The sequence below is a fragment of the Vespa crabro genome, chromosome 7, assembly GCF_910589235.1.
Source record: "Vespa crabro chromosome 7, iyVesCrab1.2, whole genome shotgun sequence".
Taxonomy (NCBI): domain Eukaryota; kingdom Metazoa; phylum Arthropoda; class Insecta; order Hymenoptera; family Vespidae; genus Vespa; species Vespa crabro.
Window position 1 is genome coordinate 7,139,301 of NC_060961.1, and position 22,128 is coordinate 7,161,428.

General features: G+C 35.3%; 1 protein-coding gene across 8 annotated transcripts in view; it reads left to right on the forward strand.

Moving 5' to 3' along the window:
* LOC124425553 (lachesin) overlaps window positions 1-22,128 on the forward strand; it is a 192,610-nt gene that overhangs the window by 163,603 nt on the left and 6,879 nt on the right. For 7 of the 8 annotated variants that reach the window (XM_046966037.1, XM_046966039.1, XM_046966040.1 and 4 more), the window contains one exon: window positions 11,715-11,854. The exons of the other annotated variant lie outside the window; for it this stretch is intronic. In XM_046966037.1, coding sequence (XP_046821993.1) covers window positions 11,715-11,854 — 140 coding nt within the window. The remainder of the gene's footprint in view (window positions 1-11,714; window positions 11,855-22,128) is intronic. 8 annotated transcript variants of the gene reach the window in all.

The following is a 22,128-nucleotide window of genomic DNA, read 5'->3' on the forward strand; positions in this document are numbered from 1 at the left end:
ATGTTGAGGCATCATCCAAGCGAAAACTATCGTTTATTTTTCTTCTTCCAGCAATGTTTTTCACGATGTTACGATCTCTATGAAAGGAAAATATGAAAATATCTTTTTTACTTTTATAACTCATGGCAACCTTATAAAAGTATATTATTATCTGAAACATTTAATAAAGTATGTATAATATATATATATATATATATATATATATATATATATATATATATATATATATATATATTGTACCTATAGTTTTTGATTCATTCTTATTTTTGTTTCTCATACTTCCAAATTTAAAGTCACTTCTTTTTTCCACAATTCCCCGTCCAACTTTTTCTCCGACCTCTAATTCAACGCTCTCGATTTCTTGCTCAAAGTTATTTCAACGTCGGCTGGTAGTAGGTGCGATTCTCTCACTCTTCTTCCCTCTTCCCGTAAGTTAATTACGCGTATCTACCGTGTAAACGGAATTACGTGGCAATTCGAATTAACCTCGTTACTTGACTCATACTAATTATCGAGGGCGAAGAAGATGAAATACAAATATATTATACAATTTGTTTATATTACTTTCATAATTTAATCGGTATAATATTGAATATTACTTATACTTTATACAAATCTCGTAACAATTATTCATCGATTATTGTCATATAAAATTTTTAATACAATTGTCATAGAAAATTTACTAGTTGTGAAATCCTTCGAAATCTATTGTTTCTATAGATTATAAGAGAGAGATAGAAATAGAGATAAAGATAGATAGATAGATAGATAAAGAGAGAGAGAGAGAGAGATAGTAAGAAAAACAAACAGACAGACAGGCAGAAGGATATGGAGAAAGGAGAAAGCATTTCCTCCAAAAGAAGATTTTAGTTCTTTTCTTTCATGTCGCGTCGTCATCGTGACTTCTTTCTCGCTTTGCCATCTCCTTTCACATATAATAGAATTCCCATGTCGGTCGCTAAAGAACGGGTTTGAGTTTAGGTATCGGTCGACGATGTTCGTGGGGTGAATCGAGCTGACATTGCTTGTAGAATTTTCATGAAATTCTACGATCGATAAAAAATCCTTTTATCTTAGTAATTTACGATACAAACTTAATGTATCTTACTTTATCTCTATATCTTTTCTTCTTACGCGTCTTCTGTATTTTTAAAGAATTTTTTCATTTCTCAATTTGCATTTCCATCCATATTTTTATTAATCGTTTATAATTCATCGTTCTGTCATTAAATGTTACCATCTATTACATTGCTATATTTATCGCGTTTTTTCTTCTTTTTCCTTTTTTGCTCTTTTTCATTTTTTTTTTTGGTTTTCTTTTTAATAACAAAGCTTCATCATACCCAACATGATGTTCGATGTAAAATACAAAATACGCATATAGATACATCGTATATACACGTATGCACTTACTGAAGGTTTAACACATACTAAAAAAAAAAGAGAAAGAGAGAGACAAAGAAAGAAAAAAGAAAAGAAAAAAGGAAATAAGAAAAGAAGGAAGCGAATTCGTGATGGCAACGTTTGCCGTAAACGATGGAGTATAAGCGAGGCTCGTGTGTCGCGCGGAAAATCCTGGATAATCCGTGAAATTCCGTTGGGAGATAACGGAACTATGAGAGAGAAGAGAAGAAGAGAGAAAGAGAGAGAGAGAGGAAGAGAGAGAAAGAGACAGAGAGAGTTAGGGACAGACTATGGGTGCCGAGAGTTAGTACGTAGTTTGCGCTTTTCGGCTTCTACGTGTCCCGCGCGGCTTGCTGAGCGTTTAGATTTACGTCGCGTAAACCCTCTTTGACAAAGGCTACGAGACCCGACAGAAGGTCGAGCTCTTTATTTCTTTTTCTTTTTTTATTTCTTAACTCCTCTCTCCCCTCACACCTCCCTATCCGTTAGTTTAACGTTGCTCTTGAGAGATCGACAGAGACAATTTCGTTTCGCAATATCACTAAACGTCGAAACGATCGAACGTTTCGTATGTATGTATGTATGTACGTACGTCGTCGCGAGAAGAAAAACTGTTCGCTTAGGGACTCGACTTTATCAAACACTTTTCCACTTCTTTTATTTGCCCGAGGAAAATCGTTGACCACCTGTTAAAGCTCTCACAAGGTCTTTTCGTTGAAGGTCCGTTCTAATGCTTAAAGCACGAACGACGATTCCATCACGCTTTTTCTTTTCTCTTGGATAATTCATATAGGATTAATTACAAGAATATGTAAATATATATATACACAGGAAAAGAGAGAGAGAGAGAGAGAGAGAGAGACAGAAATTGAACGATAATAATATTAATTTAATAAAAAAAATGAGAAAAGAGTTTGTTAAAATATCTAATTATTCATGTGCACGTTACATTTTTTTATTGTTTAATAATCCTCATATTTTATTATTCGTTTGATTCTCAGTTTAATGACACGAATAATGTCCTAATGAAATGTCATATAATAATATGATTATTATTATATTAAAATTATCGTCGTGATAACGATTGAAAGATTAAAGAATTTCGATTTATCTTTTTCTCTTTTTCTTTTTCTTTTTTTTTCTTTTTTTTATTCATGATGTTCATTCGTCTATGACATTTTATTCAGGCTGATTCTACAATAGAATCAACAAATCGTTCATTTTCGTTTGGTTTTTTGAGATATCTTGTTTATCCGTTAAAAAGAAGGATCAACGATCGAGATCGTATAAATCCAGTATTGTCTTTTTTCTTTTTTCTTTTTTCTTTATTGACTCAACCATAGGCGTTGTTTACACTAGTTTGTGCCGTACTATTAATACTCATCCATACATACGCAAGCATTGTTTGCTTACGATCGCTGTAGTTTTTAATGAAAAACGTTCGTTGTCGTTTCTTTCTTTCTTTTTTTTTTCTTTTCAATAAACGAATATCACTAAAAAAAAAAAAGATAAAACGGAGAAAAAGAAAGATTTCATGGATTTTTTGTTGTTTGCAGTCAGATCTTTTAAATAATTTTTCTAAATTTTTAATGGGGCTTAAATACAGACGGACAGACGGACAGAGAGAAAAGTTAGGGATTTTTTTGTATTGTTTATTTGTTTGTTTCCTTTTTTTTTGGCATATAATCCATCTTTTTGACGTTTCTACTTTGTTTTCGACTCAGTAAACTTGTGCAACGAGGTAGACTAAACAAGGAAATGAGTCAGAGTAGACGAGACTCGTCCCCCTCCATTACTTCATTCGCTAGATTGAAATCCAGGGCCGCTTAGTTTATTTCGACGACGACGTTGCACAGCCATACCGCTCATGAAATATTGACTTTTACTACTGAATTTGTGTTTTTTCTCTCTTCTTTCTTTTTTATTTTTTTTCATTTTTTTTTTTTTTTTTATTTTTTAAGGTATAGGAACCGCTTAGTAAGACCGAGATCTTTTTTAATCTATTGCTCCCTTAGTTCTGTCATAAGAAAAATTTAGGAACTATTTTATTTGTTGAATATATTTTTCTCTCGTTTTGCTATTATTCTGTTATCAGTTAAACGTTAATGAATTAAAAGTCATTCATTAGTCAAGAGAATGTTGCCCGAGAACAAACGCCTGCTGCCATTTTATTTCTAAAACAATTTTACAATTGATATTGCACGATCTTAAAGTTTTTTTTTTTAAGTACAACAAAAAGAAAAAAATAATTTTTTTTTATCAACGATTATTACACATACATTTTCGTTTGTATTAACATTTAAGAGACATCTTAAATATGTCAAGAATGAGTTCATTGAAATTATGTTGGATATTCGCATTATTTCCTTCAACTTCTTTACAATAACTGCGTCGATGAAATCTTTGGTTTCATTTTCGTTGGAATCTTTTTTATTTTTTATGTTTTTTCTTTTTCTTTTTCCTTCTTTTAATCATCACTTGATTTTGCTCGCAAGATATAAACTGAATTTTTTATTTATTTTTTTTTTTGTATGCATTTTTCATTCTTCTTTTCATTTCCACTTAATTTCTCTCGCAAGATACAAATAATTCGTACGTGAATTCGACGCGAATAAAGATGGGTGACAATTTTTATTTGACGAAACTGACGGAAACTTTAGGACAAAAGTCTTGAATCGTTTTTCAACTTAACGGAGAAATCTCGTCATGTAGTTGGTGGTTGTACAGTAACTTAGATGGAAAGAGTAACGAAAAAACTTCACAACTGCCTTTAAGCCAGGAAAACGAGGAGCTATGACAAGTGGTTTTCTGATTTCGTTCGATCGTTTCATTAGATTTTCGCTAACACGATTTCAATGTTTATAAAGATGGTCTGTTTATCTTTTGATTTTTTTTCTTTTTTCTTTTTTTTTAATCGTTTGTAAAATTACAAACAAACACAGATACAAAGGTACCGACGTAATATTTTAAGAGAATACAATTTTTACAGATATCTGTACAACGTGACAAGATAAAGTTATTTATTTCGAGTAAAATATCGCACCCTTTTTTTACATCGTTATATTTTTAACGTAATCGTCTCTCTACGGTTATAAGATCTAACAAAAATCAAGCGTGTTAGAGCGTGTGTTATCTCTATTTTTATTTTCTCCTTTTTATTTATTTTTTCCTGCGTTACACGTTATAAATAGTTTGGCGTGATTCACGACGTTCAGTGTCAGCTGTTTAATGAATCGACTTCGTGATATTATATAGATTTTAATTAACAATTTTGACGTAATAAAGGCGATTTAAATGTTTCATAATAAATTTTCTTCAAGCAGGTAATGCAAATAAACGTCTTTTAAATGACGCGTTTCACGATAGAGCGAAGAAAATGTAAAGAAAAATGAAAATTTTAAGAGATTTTCTTATTTAAGAGCGTACAGGAAACACGCACCTGCGTGTAAGTCTGCAATTTATAATGCCTTCTTTCTTTCCCATTTTCTCTCTCTCTCTCTTTCTCTCTCATTCTCATTCTCCATCTTTCTTTCTCTTACCGCAGCATACAGGTAAAATATTTCCAAATGTAGAACGTACACCATTTGTAATTCCACGAACGGTGGATTTTCTTTCAGGAAAACGAAGCATCTTCGAGAGCTAAGAAATCTATTACGAAAACATTGATAGAAAGCACAGAAAGAGAGATAGAGAGTGAATAAAGATAGAAATCTGTGAACTCTTAAATCTCCTTTCCTACTTTGCCGTAGGAAAATTTGTTGGCTTTGAAAAGGGTGGCAGAAATCTCAAGGGATGTTAGCGGCGAACGGGTGGAAGGAAGGGAAAAAAAATAAAGCAAAAAAAGGATAGCTTGAACGCAAAGAAGGTGGAGTCATGAGACAACACGAAGAAACAAGCTGAGAAAGAAAGAAAGGAAGAAAAAAAGAAAGAAATAAAGAGAGAAAGAAAGAAAGAAAGAAAAGTAAAACGAGAGAGAGAGAGAGAGAGAGAGAGAGAGGAGAAAGAAAAGATTACTTTAAAAAATTCTAGCGTTGTTTCGGCGTCGTTTGATAAGAAAAAATGCATTCATTTGGTATTTGCTAAAACGATCTTTTGCTTTACGAATTTGAAATAGAAGTAGGAAAGAGAAGTAGAAAAGAGGACCGGGGTGCGAGAGTAGGGTAAAAAAACAGAGAGAGAGAGAGACAGACAGAAAGAGAGAGAGAGAGAGAGAGAGAGAGAAAATTAGGACGGAGATGAAGAGCGAAGATCGGTAAGAGGCTAGTGACTGTAAACTGCTCTTCTAGAGTAGTGGAAAGTGGTGGATGGAGACAGAGTGGCTCGTTGAGACGACGAGGCGCGAGTTAAGCATCCTGAGTATATGGAAGTCCATAGGTTTTTACTTAGAAATGTTGCGGAGTAAAGATGAAAACGAAAAAGAGAACGAAAGAATGAGAGAAAGAGAGAAAGAGAGAAAGAGAAAGAGAGTGAGATAGAGAGACAGAGAGAGAGAGAGAGAGAGAGAGAGAGAGGGATAGAGAAAAAGAGAGCAGGCTAAAACACTTTGGAGAATGAAGCGAAAACTAACATTTCGGCTTATTTGGAAGTTTGCACTCAACATAGGTACCCACATACACATGCATGCATATATACGTGGAAATGTGGAGATATTAAAAAAAAAAGAAAAAGAAAAAAGAGAGAAGAAGAAGAAAAAAAAAGAAGAAACTACGCGTTAACGCGCGGAATGCAATTTCTCTAGCATGCAAGTCGGCACTTCGTTTAGGACGAAGAAGAAAGGGAGAAAGTCGAAGAAGAGGAGGAAGGGTAGTACATTCCGGCAGTGCATCGAGCTTTCGCGTATGTAAGCTACTCTACTCTCTGCACTCTCTCTCTCTCTCTCTCTTTCTCTACATCTTTCTATCTGCATTTCCTTCTCTCTTTTTTGTTAGTAAAGTTAGTTTTCCATGGAAATATTCACGTGTATCAGACGCAAAAAAATATATCTCGCCAAAGAAAAGTAAGAAGAGAGAAAAAAATCACGTAGGTTTTTTCTTTAAGTTCTGCATTTATTTTTTTTTTTATTTTTTTCTTTTGTTATTCTCCTTCATAAAGAAGCTAAATCGAACGAAAATAATCCGAAGAAATCGACAAGCATCCTTCTTTCTTTTTTTCCATTTATATATATATATATATATATATATATATATATATATATATATATATATTCTTTTTATCTTTCACTCTCTGTGTCTGTTTTGCTCGATTTATTTTCGTTCATTCGTTAATTCTATAGATTCTCGTAAATGTTTCTCAAAGTGTCACTTCGGTAGCATTCCAATAAAGCTTTGCAGTTGTGAATACATGGATAAAGTTTCAGTGAATCGTAAAAGGTGAAATGGGATCTATAGCTTTCAGTAAAAATAAAGAAGAAGGATAAGGCGAATAAAGAGAGAGAAAGAGAGAGAGAGAGAAGGAGAATAGAGCATTGATGAGAAGGAGACAGAACGTCGACGGATATCCGAAGCATCGAACGAATAATTTGTTATAAGGATGAGCTCGAGATATCCATTGATTTCTCTCCATCTCTCTCTCTCTCTTTCTCTCTCTTACTTTTATGATGCAGCGAGAAGTAGAGAAGTAGTTGAGGGCAATGCGCAAAATTAAATTCTTGTGAATATAAAACGATGATGCCGAAAGAGAGGAAGCTAAAGTCAAGAGAAGGTATGGAAGTGAGATAGAGAAGTGATAGAGAAAGGCGTGGTGAAAGGTAGAGAAGAGATATCGGACGTTCTGCTTTCTCGAAGAACGGTTGGAACGCGGTCGGGTAAATGGATAAAACCAAGGTGATCCTGGATCGACGTGGGAATGTCATTAAGAGAATACGACTGTCACTAATTGCCTATGGCCTTCGAACGATGTTGCAAGGGTATCGGGGGAGGAGGTGGCCCTTTTTCGACTTTCGCGGGGGAGATTCGTTTATTTCCTTCCTTGATCTCCCTTCCTTTTTATTTTTGTCTTTGTCTCTCTCTCTCTCTCTCTCTTTCTCTCTCTCTCTCTCTCTCTCTCTCTCTTTATCTTTTTATCCATTTTCTCTGTCTGTCTGTCTCTCTCTCTCTCTCTCTCTCTCTCTTCTCCATTTTTCTTTTTCTTTCTTACTTTTTACGATCAAATCGGAGATTTTATTCAAGCGAGACAAAAGGGGTCTCCTTTGTTCTGCTTTTACGCTTTGTTACCTTATCGAGAATAAGATTTAATAATTATGTCAGTGTATCGAATTTCTCTCTCATACTTTAATTTGATCTCTCTTTGGAGCTTTTGTATATTATTTCTCGTAATCAAGGTATCTCTCTCTCTCACTCTCTCTCTCTCTTTCTCTTTTGAAAAGTCGTCCCCTCCATTACTCTCCACCCTTCCATACATCGCTCTATTCCGTCGCGTTATATCTCGTGATCAAAAGGATATTAACTCTCAACCTTCTTTCTGGTAAATCGAATTTTCATTTTTCCCTTCGGAGGAAAAATTCCAACAAGTTTACATACATACTTTAGAGATATAGAAAAGAATGTTATGAGATAAAGGGAATGGCATTGGATGATGGCACGAGGAACAAAATTTACAATTTCGAGTTAAGTTCGAATCCTAATAAACTCCGTAGAAGCTAAGAGTATTAAACGTCGCGAAATTCAAAATCTAACTTGGCCGGATTAATAGGCGAACCGTGAAGTTTCTCCTGTTTAACTCTAGAGCAGGAAACTGTGTACGAATAAACCCTTCTCGGCGAAACGAAGTCGAAGTACTTCCTTAATCTCTTTCTCTATCTCTATCTCTATATCTCTCTCTCTGTCTCTGTCTCTCTCTGTCTCTTTCTCTCTTTCTTTCTTCCTCTCTCTTTCTCACTTTCTCTCTCGCTTCCTTACACACTCTCTCTCTCTCTCTCTCTCTCTCTCTCTCTGTCTCTCTCTTTCTCTTTGTCTCTATTTTTGTCTTTATCTTTGTTAGTATTTTGAACTTCAACCAAAATTTTGCGAATGGCAGATTCATAATGCATAATTTATTTATCATGTCTCTCCTTTGAATGATAATACATTTTTAACTTTGCAGACAATAGCGGATATTTGTATTTCTCCGTAATCAAGAAATTTCATTAAGGAATAATTTATATACTTTCTAGGAACTATGAGAGATTAGATTTTAATTAAATGACAAAAAATTATCTTTGAACAATGTCAGATTAGACTTTTATTAACAAAGATGATCTTTGTTAACGGATAAAAGAAAGGAAAAAAAGAAATCAAAAATAAATATCTTATTCGTCAAAGAGAAAAAATGGTAAAGGTAGTGTAAGTACATACATCCACATTTTCAAGTCTGAAATCTGAAAATATTGATCATGATTATAGGAAACCATCAATTTCCTGATACAAAGATTTGCTAGGTTAACTGTATGAGACATAAGGGAGAAGCTATCGTGGTTTCTGGATAAGGCAGTCGTTTGTATAAAATTTTCGCGGTTACGAATGTTTGCAGGAAGAGAGAAGAAGGGGTATGTGCGGTACACGGTTGCGGTACAATGCGGTAAATGTGTCCAATAAGCGGGAGAAAAGGGCGAGAAGGGAAGAAGAGAGAGAAAGAGAAGGAGACAGAGAGAGAGAGAGAGAGAGAGAGAGAGAGAGAGAGAGAGAGAGAAATGAAAGGGTGATGGCAATGTTCGGTGGTTCGAAATGGCAAACCATGTTACGTATGTAGGTATATATATACATATATATATATATATATGTATATATATGTGTGTATATATATATATATATATATATATATATATATATATATATATGTATATGTATATGTATATGTTCGTACATACCTATCGCAGGGATGCCAATCGTGAGGAAATTTTGGCCCGAGCCACAATGTGACGCGGCTCGATCTCGCGTGCTTTCCGCGGAGTACTGAGACTACCGGCTGTTCCCAGCAAGCTTTTGTCCATATGACGTGAACACAGAATGTCAATGTAAATATGTGTGTGAGTGTGTATGTATACAATAGTAGAAGGTGTTACATCGAGTAGCCCGTTAGTTCGGCTGTTATCTTCCCGTTCCGCGATTTTGAGTTTCCCCACTGGTGAAATATCGCATCGACAGATTTCGACGATGGCCACCACAGCCGTCCAATAATTTCAACGCTAGATAATATGCGTTACCTGACATCCATCGTTGTCGTGTCGTTAAAGTTTTACACGATGTCTCTATTAGCTTGATCTCTCTTCCTATCTCTCTCTCTCTCTCTCTCTCTCTCTCTCTCTCTCTCTCTCTCTTTCTCTGTCTCTCTCGCTCTTTTGCTCTATTCCCTTTTTCATTTTTTTTTACAAGCGCGTCGTAGTGACAGCATTTTTACGATGTACCGTTGAAAATAATGAAATGATTTCTCGATGAACTTATATATCTTGAATTGTGAAAATAAAACATTGAGATGTTTAAATGAATCGTGTCTTTTCTTTTTCTTTTTTTTTCCTTTTTTTTTCTATCAATATCCTTTTCTTTCTTCTTTCTTTCGCGATCCATCATAATGACAAATATTTGACGAAACGATTGTTTTTGTTCTCATGATAACGAAAGAAAGAGTTTCTATTATACTAGTAAAGAATGAGAAGATGAAGAGAGAGAGAGAGAGAGAGAGAGAGAGAGAGAGAGAGAAAGAAAAAGAGAGAAAGGAGAGTAACGATAACGGGGTGGCAACAAGTGCTTTTAACGCTCTTATAATTCTCTCTCTCTCTCTTACACACACACACACACACACTTGGTACTTTCGTTAGATAAGGATAGAGAAGTGCTCGATACGTTATTCTCAAAGGACTCCATCAGGAGTCAAAGGATGAGAAGAACTGTGGATAGGGTGACAGGATGCGTCTCCTGGCATCTCGGCAATCCGAATGAATTTTTAAACTGGTCCAAGGCGAGGAATGCATTGACAGCAGCCTTATTTTCCTTCTCTATCTCTTTCTTTCCCTCTTTCTCTCTCTCTCTCTCTCTCTCTCTCTCTCTCTCACTCACTATTTCTCTCTCTTTCTCTTGCATAGCCTGCGGCATTTTGGATATCGTCCTTTTGCCGACCTCCTTAGCCGCTCTTACGGTCCTTAAAATCCGTCTTCCTTCCGCATCATATCCAAATGGACTTTGCTGTAGTTCTTGCTTAATGGTCTCCTTTACTCCTTCTAACTTCAATACGAGCGCCTGCGCGCTTGTTTTCATCTAAGAACGTTTATCGTGCAAAGGACTAAGAAGAACTTGCTTCTCAAGAACTTATCTCTCTCTCTCTCTCTCTCTCTCTCTCTCTCTCTCTCTCTCTCTCTCTCTTGCTCTCTCTCTTTAACTTCTGACCTTTCTTAGACTTTCCTAACTATAGATTAAACTAACGTTGGCCAGTCGTCGATTTTTATAGGCCGTTTTATCACTACATATTTTGTTCTTTTGATTAATATCACAATCAGTATAGTATTCTTTATAATTATCCTAATTGAAGGAAGACATTCGAACGCAAAGCGTTCTTGTTATCTTTATTAGAAGAAAAAGAAGAAAAGAGAGAGAGAGAGAGAGAGAGAGAGAGAGAGAGAAAGAGAGAGAAAAAGAAAAAGAGAGAGAGAGGGAGAGAAAGAAAAAGAAGAAAGAATGAGTTCTTTAATGAACACAAAGTATTTGATATAGCTTATATGATATCGCTTAATATATGAATAATTTGTTTAGATCAAGCTAATGATCGAATAGCGACGTTGAAATTTTTTCTTTTTTCTTTCTTTTTTATTTTTTTTTTTGTTTGGTTTTTTTTTTTTTTTGAAAAGTTAAAATAAGAATAAAAGAAATCCCAGGATCATAACAGGAGTCTCACACGTGATTCCCCTAAAACTTTTACTTTTTCCTTTCTTTTATTTCTTTTTTCTCTTATAGTTCGAGTTGAACAAAAGTAAAAGGAGAAAAGCGAGAGAGGGATAGGTAGAGAGAGAGAGAGAGAGAGAGAGAGAGAGAGAGAAAAGAAAAAAAAAGAGAGAAGTAGACTCTTGAGAAATGGTCGATCCGTCGGTGACAGAATCGAGAGGAAAAGGGCAACTTGATTTACGCTCTCTTCTCTTTTCCCACGTCTCTCTTTATATCCTCGTCTCTCTTTCTCTCTCTTTCTCTCTTCTTCTACTCTCACCCTCTATCTTTTTCCCTCTTATTCACTGAATGAACAACACACAAAGAATGTTCGAGTTTTTCTTCCCACTTTCACTCAGGTTCACTTCGAACGATAAGAAATTCCTTAGACGTTCCTACGTGCTTTTTGTTTTTCTGTTTCAGTGTGAAAACCGACATGGGGTCGACCGGAGCGGTTTCGAGGCTCTACATTGCCAATGCGAATAAGAAAGACAGTGGGAATTATAGTTGCGCATTGGCCGACATAGCTGCGGTCACTGTCGTCTCCGTCCACGTGCTCAACGGTACGATCTTTTACATTATTCATTTTTTTTCTCGTCTTTCTACCTCTATCTCTCTCTTTCTCTCTCTCTCTCTCTCTCTCTCTCTCTCTCTCACACGCACACATACACTCCCATTTGCTCCACATTAATGATGTATCTTACAACGGTTGTGATTTTATTGGGACATTTGTATGAAAAATATTTTTTTCTATAGGGATATTTCTATAGGGATATTTTTAATAAATTACTAATATCTATCAGATACAGTCTTTTAATTATTCACATAGATAAACTAGTTCGTTAATAAACACCATAAATCTATCTTTCTCTCTATGTTTTAATATTAGGAATCTTACGTTCTCTAAGAGTATTCCAGTCAAGATCGTAAAGAGTAAACGTGAGACGTTCTGTTCCGTACTGATAACGGACCAAAGCTTCAGAAGCTTCGAAGGAGAAACGGAAGGTTAAAACAATTTCTCCCTCTCTTTACATAGATTGTTTATATATATACTATACACACACACACACACACACACATATATATATATATTTACTGTCTGCCAATATAATTTTCCACTCTATTGAAAGATCAATAATTGACCCTTCGCGGCTATTCAATGGTATTTCTTGGTACATTTCTCACTTTTTTCTTTTCTTTTGTTTCGATCTTTTTATTTATTTATTTTTTTTTCTTCGCTTAGGTTTTCTTTTTTTCGGTATTCGTCTCTTTTTCAACTCATAAAAAATTGGATGAAAAATCGAAGCATACTAGGGTGCGAATAAATAATCGGAATATAGGGGTTGGAGTCACGAGGATTCCTGCCATTGACGGCTGGCTCGATTGCTATTCGAAGCTTCCGTTTCATTTCGGTTTCCATTTCGCTCAAGTTGCGTGGCATTTACCGAAGAAACGCTGTCATCCGCGGGATACTACTCGAAGAAAATGGGCTGCCAGCCGGTTATCAAGGGACTAGGGTGTTTTCGAATAGGAAAACTCTTCGATCGAAAACCTATCCTTTTCTCTCCCCTTTTTCGGTTGAATTTTTAAATTCCTTTCCGAACACGCATTTTTGTACGTGTACTCGTACTCTTTGTCCGATTTATTTATTCAATGAAAAAATTCTGTCCATTGATCGTGAAAAAAAAAGAAAAGAAAAAAAAAAAAAGAAAATAAGACTAATGAATTTCTCTATTAATAGAGACGAGATTTGTTGTCTTTTTAAAAAATCCTCTAAATATTTTACAGCATCAATCTGCATGTATAATCACAAAGCGGATCACGTACAGAAGCGTTCGAAAAAAATTATTTTTGTTTTCTTTCTTTTTTCTTTTTTTTTCTTTTTATTCTAATCATCGTTATTATGTTTTTACGTTCTTGGTATCTATATTGCACGTAATCGTATTATGATTATGAATAATGTCTCTTTTTTACTTTTTTAACCTTACGCGTAACATTTTATATCGAACGACCATTATAATATTTTTGTTAATAATCTTATTATTAATTTCGATTTATATAACTTGATTTTCCAAGGCGGATCGTGTTACCACGCTAATATAAAAATGTCGATAGGAACAGTGATTTTTGTTCGGTCTCTGTTAAAAATCTAAAATACAAAAATCCGTCCAAATTCATTTTGCATCGTAAATTCGATCCCAGTCTTTGCTTAACAATTCCTTCTACAGTTTCTCGGACTACCGCCAAGTTAGCTCATAAAATTGAAATTTTTCTTTTACCTTCTTGTACTTTCCCTCTTTGTGTTATCCTTATATTCCTCCCTTTATATTTATTTAAATCCCTTCGATATTTGATGAGAAAGCGAAAAGGAAGCTCATTATAGTGATACTCGGGTTTAAATTCAATGCTAAAGAAATACGATTAAGTTCAAATTCATGCTCCCGGTACTCGTTGATCATACGTTCTTAAAGATACCGTAAGAAAAACAGAGTATCTCTCGTGAGAATACTTAACCACTTCTAACGATTCACCCAAGTAGGTAATAAAAAAGCGGACGGGACTTTCAGAAGATCGCCGATCGCGAACTTTTCTTTCATTCTAGTTGTGTTTTCAATGAGATATAAAAATGTAACCAAAGTTGCAAATTTACTTTGAAAGTTAAATATCATTTCCCGTTGTTTTTAAAATTCCCCTTGGCCCCCATCCTCTTTATTCCTTTTCCATATATAAAATTACTTTCATAATTTTTCCTTTTTTTTTCTTTTTTTTCTTTACATACAGAGAGAGAGAGAGAGAGAGAGAGAGAGAGAGAGAGAGGGAGAGAAAGAAAAATAAGAAAATATGAAAATCCGTTCGTTGAATTGATTTTCATAAAGAACGTGAGACGTCGATTTAACGAAGGATCGTTAAAAAAAGGAAAAGATGTTAAAATAGAAAACGTCGTTGATGAGCGTGTATTCTTGGTACCTCCCTTTCGAGAGTTTAAAACTTTGGAATTTATTCTTCTCCGTCGTCGTTTTCGTCTTCGTCTTTGTCTTCGTAGTTGTCGTCAAACGGCGGCACGTGACCTCCTTTTTTCGTTTCTTTTCTAAGGCAGCGTCTTTCCGATTCTCTAGGATAACCACTGTGTTTCGTATGCTGAAGGGGGCGCGTGTCGTGCCACCGTTGCATGCTGTATTCAAAGAAAAGTTCGTTGTGGAAATATTCAGGTCGAGCCATTTCCTTCTTCACTGAGCCCTCTTCTTTACCTCTAACCTTCTATTCGACCTCCCTTTTTGCCTTAATCCACCGTGCCTTCTGCTTACTGTACCTTGCTTTTCTTACCCGCAGCTATCGTTTTCTCGAATATCTACCTTGCGACCTCTCTATTCTACTCTCGGTTACTTTCAGTCTTGCGACCGGCACGGAGCTATAAAACTTTCCTATCCCAACGAAATCTTAGCTAAGTCGACGTCGATGATGGGAATAGATGGATTCTTTGTTTTTTCTTTTAACGTAACGTTCGTAAACGTAGAATTTTGAGGACGATCTTTTCTCTATCTCTTTCTTATATTTACTCTCCATATTATGTATGTATATATAAATGCACATATACACTTATATATACAGGTTTGTATGCGTGCGTGCGTGCGTGTGTGTATGTTTATGTGTTTGTGTGTGTATCTGTTTATATACGTATATATGTAAAAGCATCGAATAGGTGGCGATAGTTGAACAGACTGCCGTTGCTGGCAATAACTTTGTTGGTGGTGGTCGGCTTTTCGAACTTTTAGTCAAGGGCTCAACTACTTTTAACCAAGAGTTTTCGCGCGTGGAACGTCGACACGTCCAGAAGTCACGTCACGGGAGCGACCTGCATTATTTACGGTGGATTATCCCGAGGCGGCTCGATACCGTGAGCTCGGAAACTTTGATTCGTTCGACGGTTAAAGCTTCCAAAGACTGACGCTTTCGAAAGCCGAGATCGTTTGACTTGGAAACAAGAGGAAGGAGTTAGAAAGAAAGAGAAAGACAGAGAAAGAGAGAGAGAAAAAGAGATAGAGAGAAAGATAGAGAAACAGAGAGACAGAAGCACGATTTGTTATGCGCTTTGCACTTGACTTCTGTTAAAAGGGATTTGTGTTATTATTGCTCTCAATCCTTCTCACGAGATACGTGCTTTGTCTCTATACCTTCAAAGCTTTCATTGTAATACATTATATATAGTTGTTTATGCCGAAATATATCCAGTATACAAAGTGGATAATTTATATTAAAACAGTTTGAACTTCTATTTGTATTAAAGCACTTCTCATACATGAGTACGTAAGAAAATCTTATTATAAACATAATGATATTTCATTTTGTCGTATACATATGACTTCACGTAATGAATAGACGATCTTTCGTTTTTACTTTTTTTTCTTCTTTTCTATTGTGTCGCTATATCAATTCTATAACTAAAATTCAGACAACAACATGACGTACATAAAATAATTAATGATCCCAATCGATCGTTAAAATGAGAATCGGAAACTGTGTGATAATCATAATGAAAGATATCAGCATCATTATTATCGTTGATATCCAGGTAATTTTCGATTTCGTTTATTAATGAACGACATGAGCCCGATCGTTCAATAAAATATTTCATTACGCAATGCTCCATCATTATCGTGTCGGGATTCGGTGATGTCGCTTTTTCATTATCAGTTGAATTTTAAATTTATCATAGAAGAACGTAGGCGATCCTACCGGGATGAACGGCGTAAACCATTTAATAGCCCGATTATTGTATGGATAAAATACGTAAAGCCGTATTTTTAATCGATTATCCCCAATCGGTCCGATTGTTTGCATTAAAATTTATAATTTCAAACGATTCGCGTCGGTCTAATGTCTCTTCAGAGAGAAATTTAATATTGACCGGACGATCGCATATTTTTTCAATGGAAACGCGTTCGGTAGAAAATCGCTATAGTTCGGATTTTTTCAAAATATTTTCCAAATATTCAGCGTTAACTTTTATATCCGCATAACGAACATACCATTTGTTTTATAGTCCCTATTATCTTTAGGAATTATTTAATAATCAAAAATTATTTAATAGTCCAATCAGCGTGTATTAATAATTTCCTTTTCTTTTCTTTTTCTTTTTTTTTTTTATAATTCTACATATTTTCTAATCACGTGCGAATATTAAACGTACGCCAATTCAAAGAATTCCCTATAAACTGACATATGATAGTTAATAAATTGACATAAGATAGAGTAATATAGAAGGACAATGATCCTGAACATGAAATATTCGATGTCAAACGCGGAAGAATAAGAAGAAAAAAAAAAGAAGAAGAAGAAGAAAAAAGGAAAAAAAAAATGCGAACGGAGAAAGAAAAACTGAGAAAAAAAGAAAGTGAAAATGGAAAAGAAGAGGAAGGCAAGCGACCTTTAATTTTTCTTGGCGAGAACGCGTAACGGGCCGGCCCGTATACCGGTTCTTGTTCCTTTTTCACAATTAATATACATTACTCTCGAGATATGCCGTGGTTATTAATTAAATGTGACCCGGAGTAGAGATGGAGCACATTACTCGGTACTATCTCATTCGTCGGCTTTGCCCTCCTCTGGGAACTTCTCGAGTGTACGAAGTCTTCTACTTCCACTCGGTCTTCTCTCCGACGATGTCTCTTCAGTCCCCCTTCCCCACCGTTCTTACCAATATCCCCACCCATATCCATACTCCCAATCTTTCCTAGACCCCTTCCCCTCACACTCTCTCTCTCGTTCTCTCGAAGCATTTCGCTTTTTTTATCGGCACGGCCTGACATCTCTCTTCCTCTCTCTCTCTCTATCTCTTCTCCATTTTCTTTTCACAAAGTCAGTTAAAAATTATCGTCGATGTAGCTTCACGGACTTTAACAAGCCATCGATTTTCAGAAGGAAAAGCTTGCCTCTTTCAACCTATCAAGATCTCTTCTCTTTTTTTGCTACTTCTATCTTTTTTTATTTTCCAACGATTAATACTTTTTATACCATTAAATCGTGCCCAGTCAAGGAATTGTTCGTTTTACTCAGATTAATTACGTTTTTACCCATTAGAAACAGTGAGTCGATCTAATTTCATCGAATCTTTAGTTATCGGAAAGAAGGGAAGAACTTAATATATCTGCATGATATATCAAAGTAAGTTTGTCACGTTCCTCCCTTTATTTCTCTCTCTTTCTCTCTCTCTCCCTCCCTCTCTCTCTCTCTCTCTCTCTTCTTTTTCCTCTTTCTAATAAGATTCCCTTATGTTTGATCTAGATGGTAGTTGTTACAGTTGAGACGCAAACTTTTTCTACAAAGAGAGTCGTTGATATAATTGCTGAAAGTCTGGGGAAAAAGAATTTGAAAGCGTGCAAGAATTTGTATTGCTGGGAGAAAAAAAGAAAGGAGAGAGTGAGAAAGAGTGAGAGAGAGAGAGAGAGAGAGAAAGAAAGAGATAAATGTGTAGGTGTAGAGAAAAGAACGAAAAAAAAGTGAAAGGAAGAAGGAAAGAGAGATAGAGAAATACTAAAGGATGGATATTAAAGAGGTTGTGAAAAAGAAGGAGAAGAAAAAGAAAAAAAAAAAGGAAATGAAAGGGTTAGTAAGGAAGGTGGAGAAGTTCTCGTTCTCGAAAATGAGCAGTTCTTGGCCCAGTTAACGCCTACGAGGAGACAAGCAAGCGGTTATGGAGCATGGCGGTTGGTCTTGGCATGGAAGGGAGGTTATTTCGTGGGGTGTCACGCCCGAGCTATTAATATCCTTGGCCGCAAGCTCCGGACGACTATGACACGTTCGCCTTCACTCCTTCCCTTTACCTTCCCTTATCCCTACCACGTCTCCCATCTCTACCTTCTCTATCTTTCTCTTTTACTCTTATTGAACCGCATGCCGTTTCTCCTTATCGGTGAAATCCTCACCCTTTCGTAATCACCAGTACCAGTAGCATCACCGTCACTACCAGTAATACCGACACCGACACCACTATTCTCTCTCTGATTCTGCTGGCCAACCTTTTCATACCTTCGTACCGACAATGACTACGGCCGTGAAGAGTTTGCAAAACTCTTCTCTCGCGAATCGTACTTAACCGGAATCGTATTATATATGAAAGAGGAAAGAAAGAATCTCCCGAGAATAGTCGACGGCTCATTTTGCATTTGACTTTTTTTCTTTCTCATACGACCGACAAAATTTTCTCTTTCTCTCTCTCTCTCTCTCTCTCTCTCTCTCTCTCTCTCTCTCTCTCTCTCTCTCTCTGTCTATCGGTTTAATTCCACTTTTCTCTTAGGGAGACCTATGAGGAAAGTTTAACTTTCGTTGCAGGAGAGAAACTCGCATATTTCGCGCGCGCTATCCGTGTTTCCAGGTGTCCGTAAATATGCGAGATATATATATATATATATATATATATATATATATATATATATATATACGTATTGTATGCTATCGAATTCTGTTTCTGAGGTTATGTTATCGGGAAAATTAGTACGATATTTTAGAGAATACCTATGATTAAATCCCTGGAGAATATAAATTAACAAATCACCGTCCATTTCGAAATTACTAATTCACAAAAGAGAGAGACAGAGAGAGAGAGAGAGAGAGAGAGAGAAAGAGAGAGAGGTTTTAATCGAATTACAGTTTTCTTTGACCAATACCAATCTCAAACGTATGTTTTATTCGTTTTCCTTTATCTATTATCTAGTTTGATTATTCCTGATTTATCAATTCGTTACACTAGAAGAATTTTTATTATTAAATGTATACTTACTTTGATCTTTGTGCTAAATTCGTTTTGTTTTTGTACTTCTTTCTTTTCTCTTATAAATAATAAATTAATAATAATCTAAAGAGTATTTCTTAAGTAAATAAAGTCTGTAAAAAAAAAAAGATCTGGCTACGTTTATGCAATAAATTGACAATTCTATAGCGAGACCGCCAACAGAATGCTGCATAGTAATTTTTAAATGTTTATAGCCAAGAATTGCAGAGTTTTATTGTTTGAAATGAATGGAGATTTTGAAATGGACGTAGGACTACGTTACCGATCACGAATGTATTAATTTCGCGAAATAATCGATATGTATTTATGTATGTATTGTAGATATTTAATAAAAGAAAGAAAAAAAAACGTACGATATATTTTTAATACGATGATGCAATTTCCGAATCATTTAAGGATTCAGATCGTTCAATTATACTTTTAGACGTTTTCAACGGTTATATAGACCGATTATGAGCAGAAAATTTAGCGTGTTTGGGCAATGGTTAAGAAAGAGAGCGAGAGTTATACAATATAGTCGGCAATAAACAATAGCAATCGTGGCATCTTCGTATTGGCCAAATGCCAATTTTCGTCTTAGCCATAGTAAAAGCCCAAAGAACGTTGGATAAAGTTAACGCTCGATTCCCACGACCTTTCTGGTCAGAAGATTTCGTGTGGCTCTTTTACCGACGTTTTCTTGCCAGAAACGTTCGCATAAAATGCGTCGTCTTTTTTTTGCGTAAATTCTTCGTTGATATGTTTTTTCCATTTTAAGAAGAAAAAAAAAGAAAAGAAAAAGAAGGAAAAAATAACATTTTAAATATTGCAAAAAAGGCATAAGGTGAATTATTAAAAAAAAATATATATATATAATTTGAATAATTTCTATCATTATTAATTTAACGGATCACTTCTTGTAAATCGTAAAAAAAAATATTCTTTTTCATTTTCACGATTTATTCCCCTTTCTCGTAACGTAAAAGGAGAATGATTGTTAATGTATCAAGTTCAAGAGGAATTTCTTGCGAGTGTATTAGGCATCCAGTAATAAATTTATGCAATTACAAATTGTATTGTAATTGCTGGTACGCGTCCAGGAACATTCAACTTTTAATAATCTCTTCTCTCGTCAAGAGTACGTCAATTTCTTTGACGACGTGCCGCAACTGTAATGTTGAACGTGAACTCACTGACGATGAAATGCGTGAAATAGATGAAGGAGATGAAGGAAAGGTACCTACTTGAGTTTCTAATGACTCCGACCGCCCGAAGCGTTTCTAGTTATCACCGCGAATGAAACTGTTTAGCTCCGTAACAACAACTGCTCTCGAGTTACTTTCGAGTTCTATTTTGCTTTAACAAAGAAAGAATGAAACAGAGAAAGAGAGAGAGAGAGAGAGAGAGAGAGAGAGAAAGAGAGAGAGAGGGAGAGAGAAAGAGTACATCCAAAGTTATCCCTCTCCGTTTCATTTTTTTCTCTTGTATAATGTTAATGAAAGTTTCATAGTAAAAGAGAGAGAGAGAGAGAGAGAGAGAGAGAGAGAGAGAGAGAGAGAGAAATTTAATTCCTTGGCAAATTATAATATCGAGCTGTAGAAATTGGCTATTTTCCACGTTCCGAAAGGATCCCATCCTTTTGTGCCTTGTTTAACAAAAATCTATCTCTCTTTGTCACGTTCACGAGCAGTGTTCCGCATCAAGGAGATGCAATTTCTTGCTTTGGAATCCCCGAGAACGACTCTTTTTAGTGCTCGTTAAATTTTCTCGAGAAGTTCGCGCCATAGAGACTGGAATACATTAAAAAAAAGGGGTAGAAAAATGTGGTTGAATCGCTTTCGTTTTACGAAGGACCAATCGTATTGTATCGCGACACATTTCGAGAGGATTACTATTTAATTAGTTTGTTGGAGAGTAAAATATATATATATATATATATATATATATATATATATGTCTTATAACTTTCAAGATGGAATTATTTTCGAAGGTGATTTTCCATCCATTCTTCATGAAAAGATGAAACATTGCTTTATAGCTAAGGGAAAATTGTTTCTTACCTTTCGAGAATATAAATTCGTTTTTCTGTCCAATTAACGAAAGTATTTTCAATATAGACGAAACGATAAAGAAAGAAAAAAAGAAAGAAAAAGAAAAGAGAGAGAGAGAGAGAGAGAGAGAGAGAGAGAGAGAGAGAGAGAGAGAAAGTGTAGAAGAAGAGGTTGGTTTATTCAATTAAGGAAGCGACGATCCACGTATAAAGGAACGAGTTTGCCGAGTGACGAAGGAGTCGCGTAAACAGAGCTGTAAATTTTTCCTAGACGCTTCTCTTCTTCAGGCTTTTTAATTGAATCGAAATGGTTCTACGTGCCTCCCTTGCGAAGTAAGATCTAGCGAAATGAGAAAAGTCGTAACGAGAATGATCGAGGTTACTTTAAGGTTTTGGGAGTTATAGGTATTTTTATCGGTTGAAATCACCCCCCTCTCTCTCTCTCTCTCTCTCTCTCCCACCCTTCTTTTCTTTTTCTCTTTCTTTTTCATAGAAATCAAGTGAAATTTCCATCCAACCTTAACGGACATATCTTGGCTTGCCGAGATTAATTCTAGCCAATAATCGTTTAGCGGCTCATTAAACCGTTTACTATTGCTTACCACTGATGCCTACATCTGCCACCCTACTCCCGTCAACCCTTTCGTATATATACATTCGGATTTGCACGGTATTATTTTCCTCCAACCAACATTTTGGTTGTGCGATTTAATCTGTGGCTGAGACCAAATCATCGATTTATTTCGTAAAAATTTTTTAACGATTGCTATTGTCATCAAAAGTAAATAAATAAATAAATGGAATATACAAAGCGGGAAAAATATGATATTTTGTTTTTTTTTTATTATTGTTTGCCAATCGTGAATAATAGAAAATAAATTTGTAGAAGGAATTTGCTTATGTATATTTCTTAATGGAGGTATACAGATAGTAAACTTTCAAATATACCATTCTTATTATTCTATTTTCATTAATACAAAAGTTAATTCTTTGGATTAATAAATCCTGTTTTATCTTTC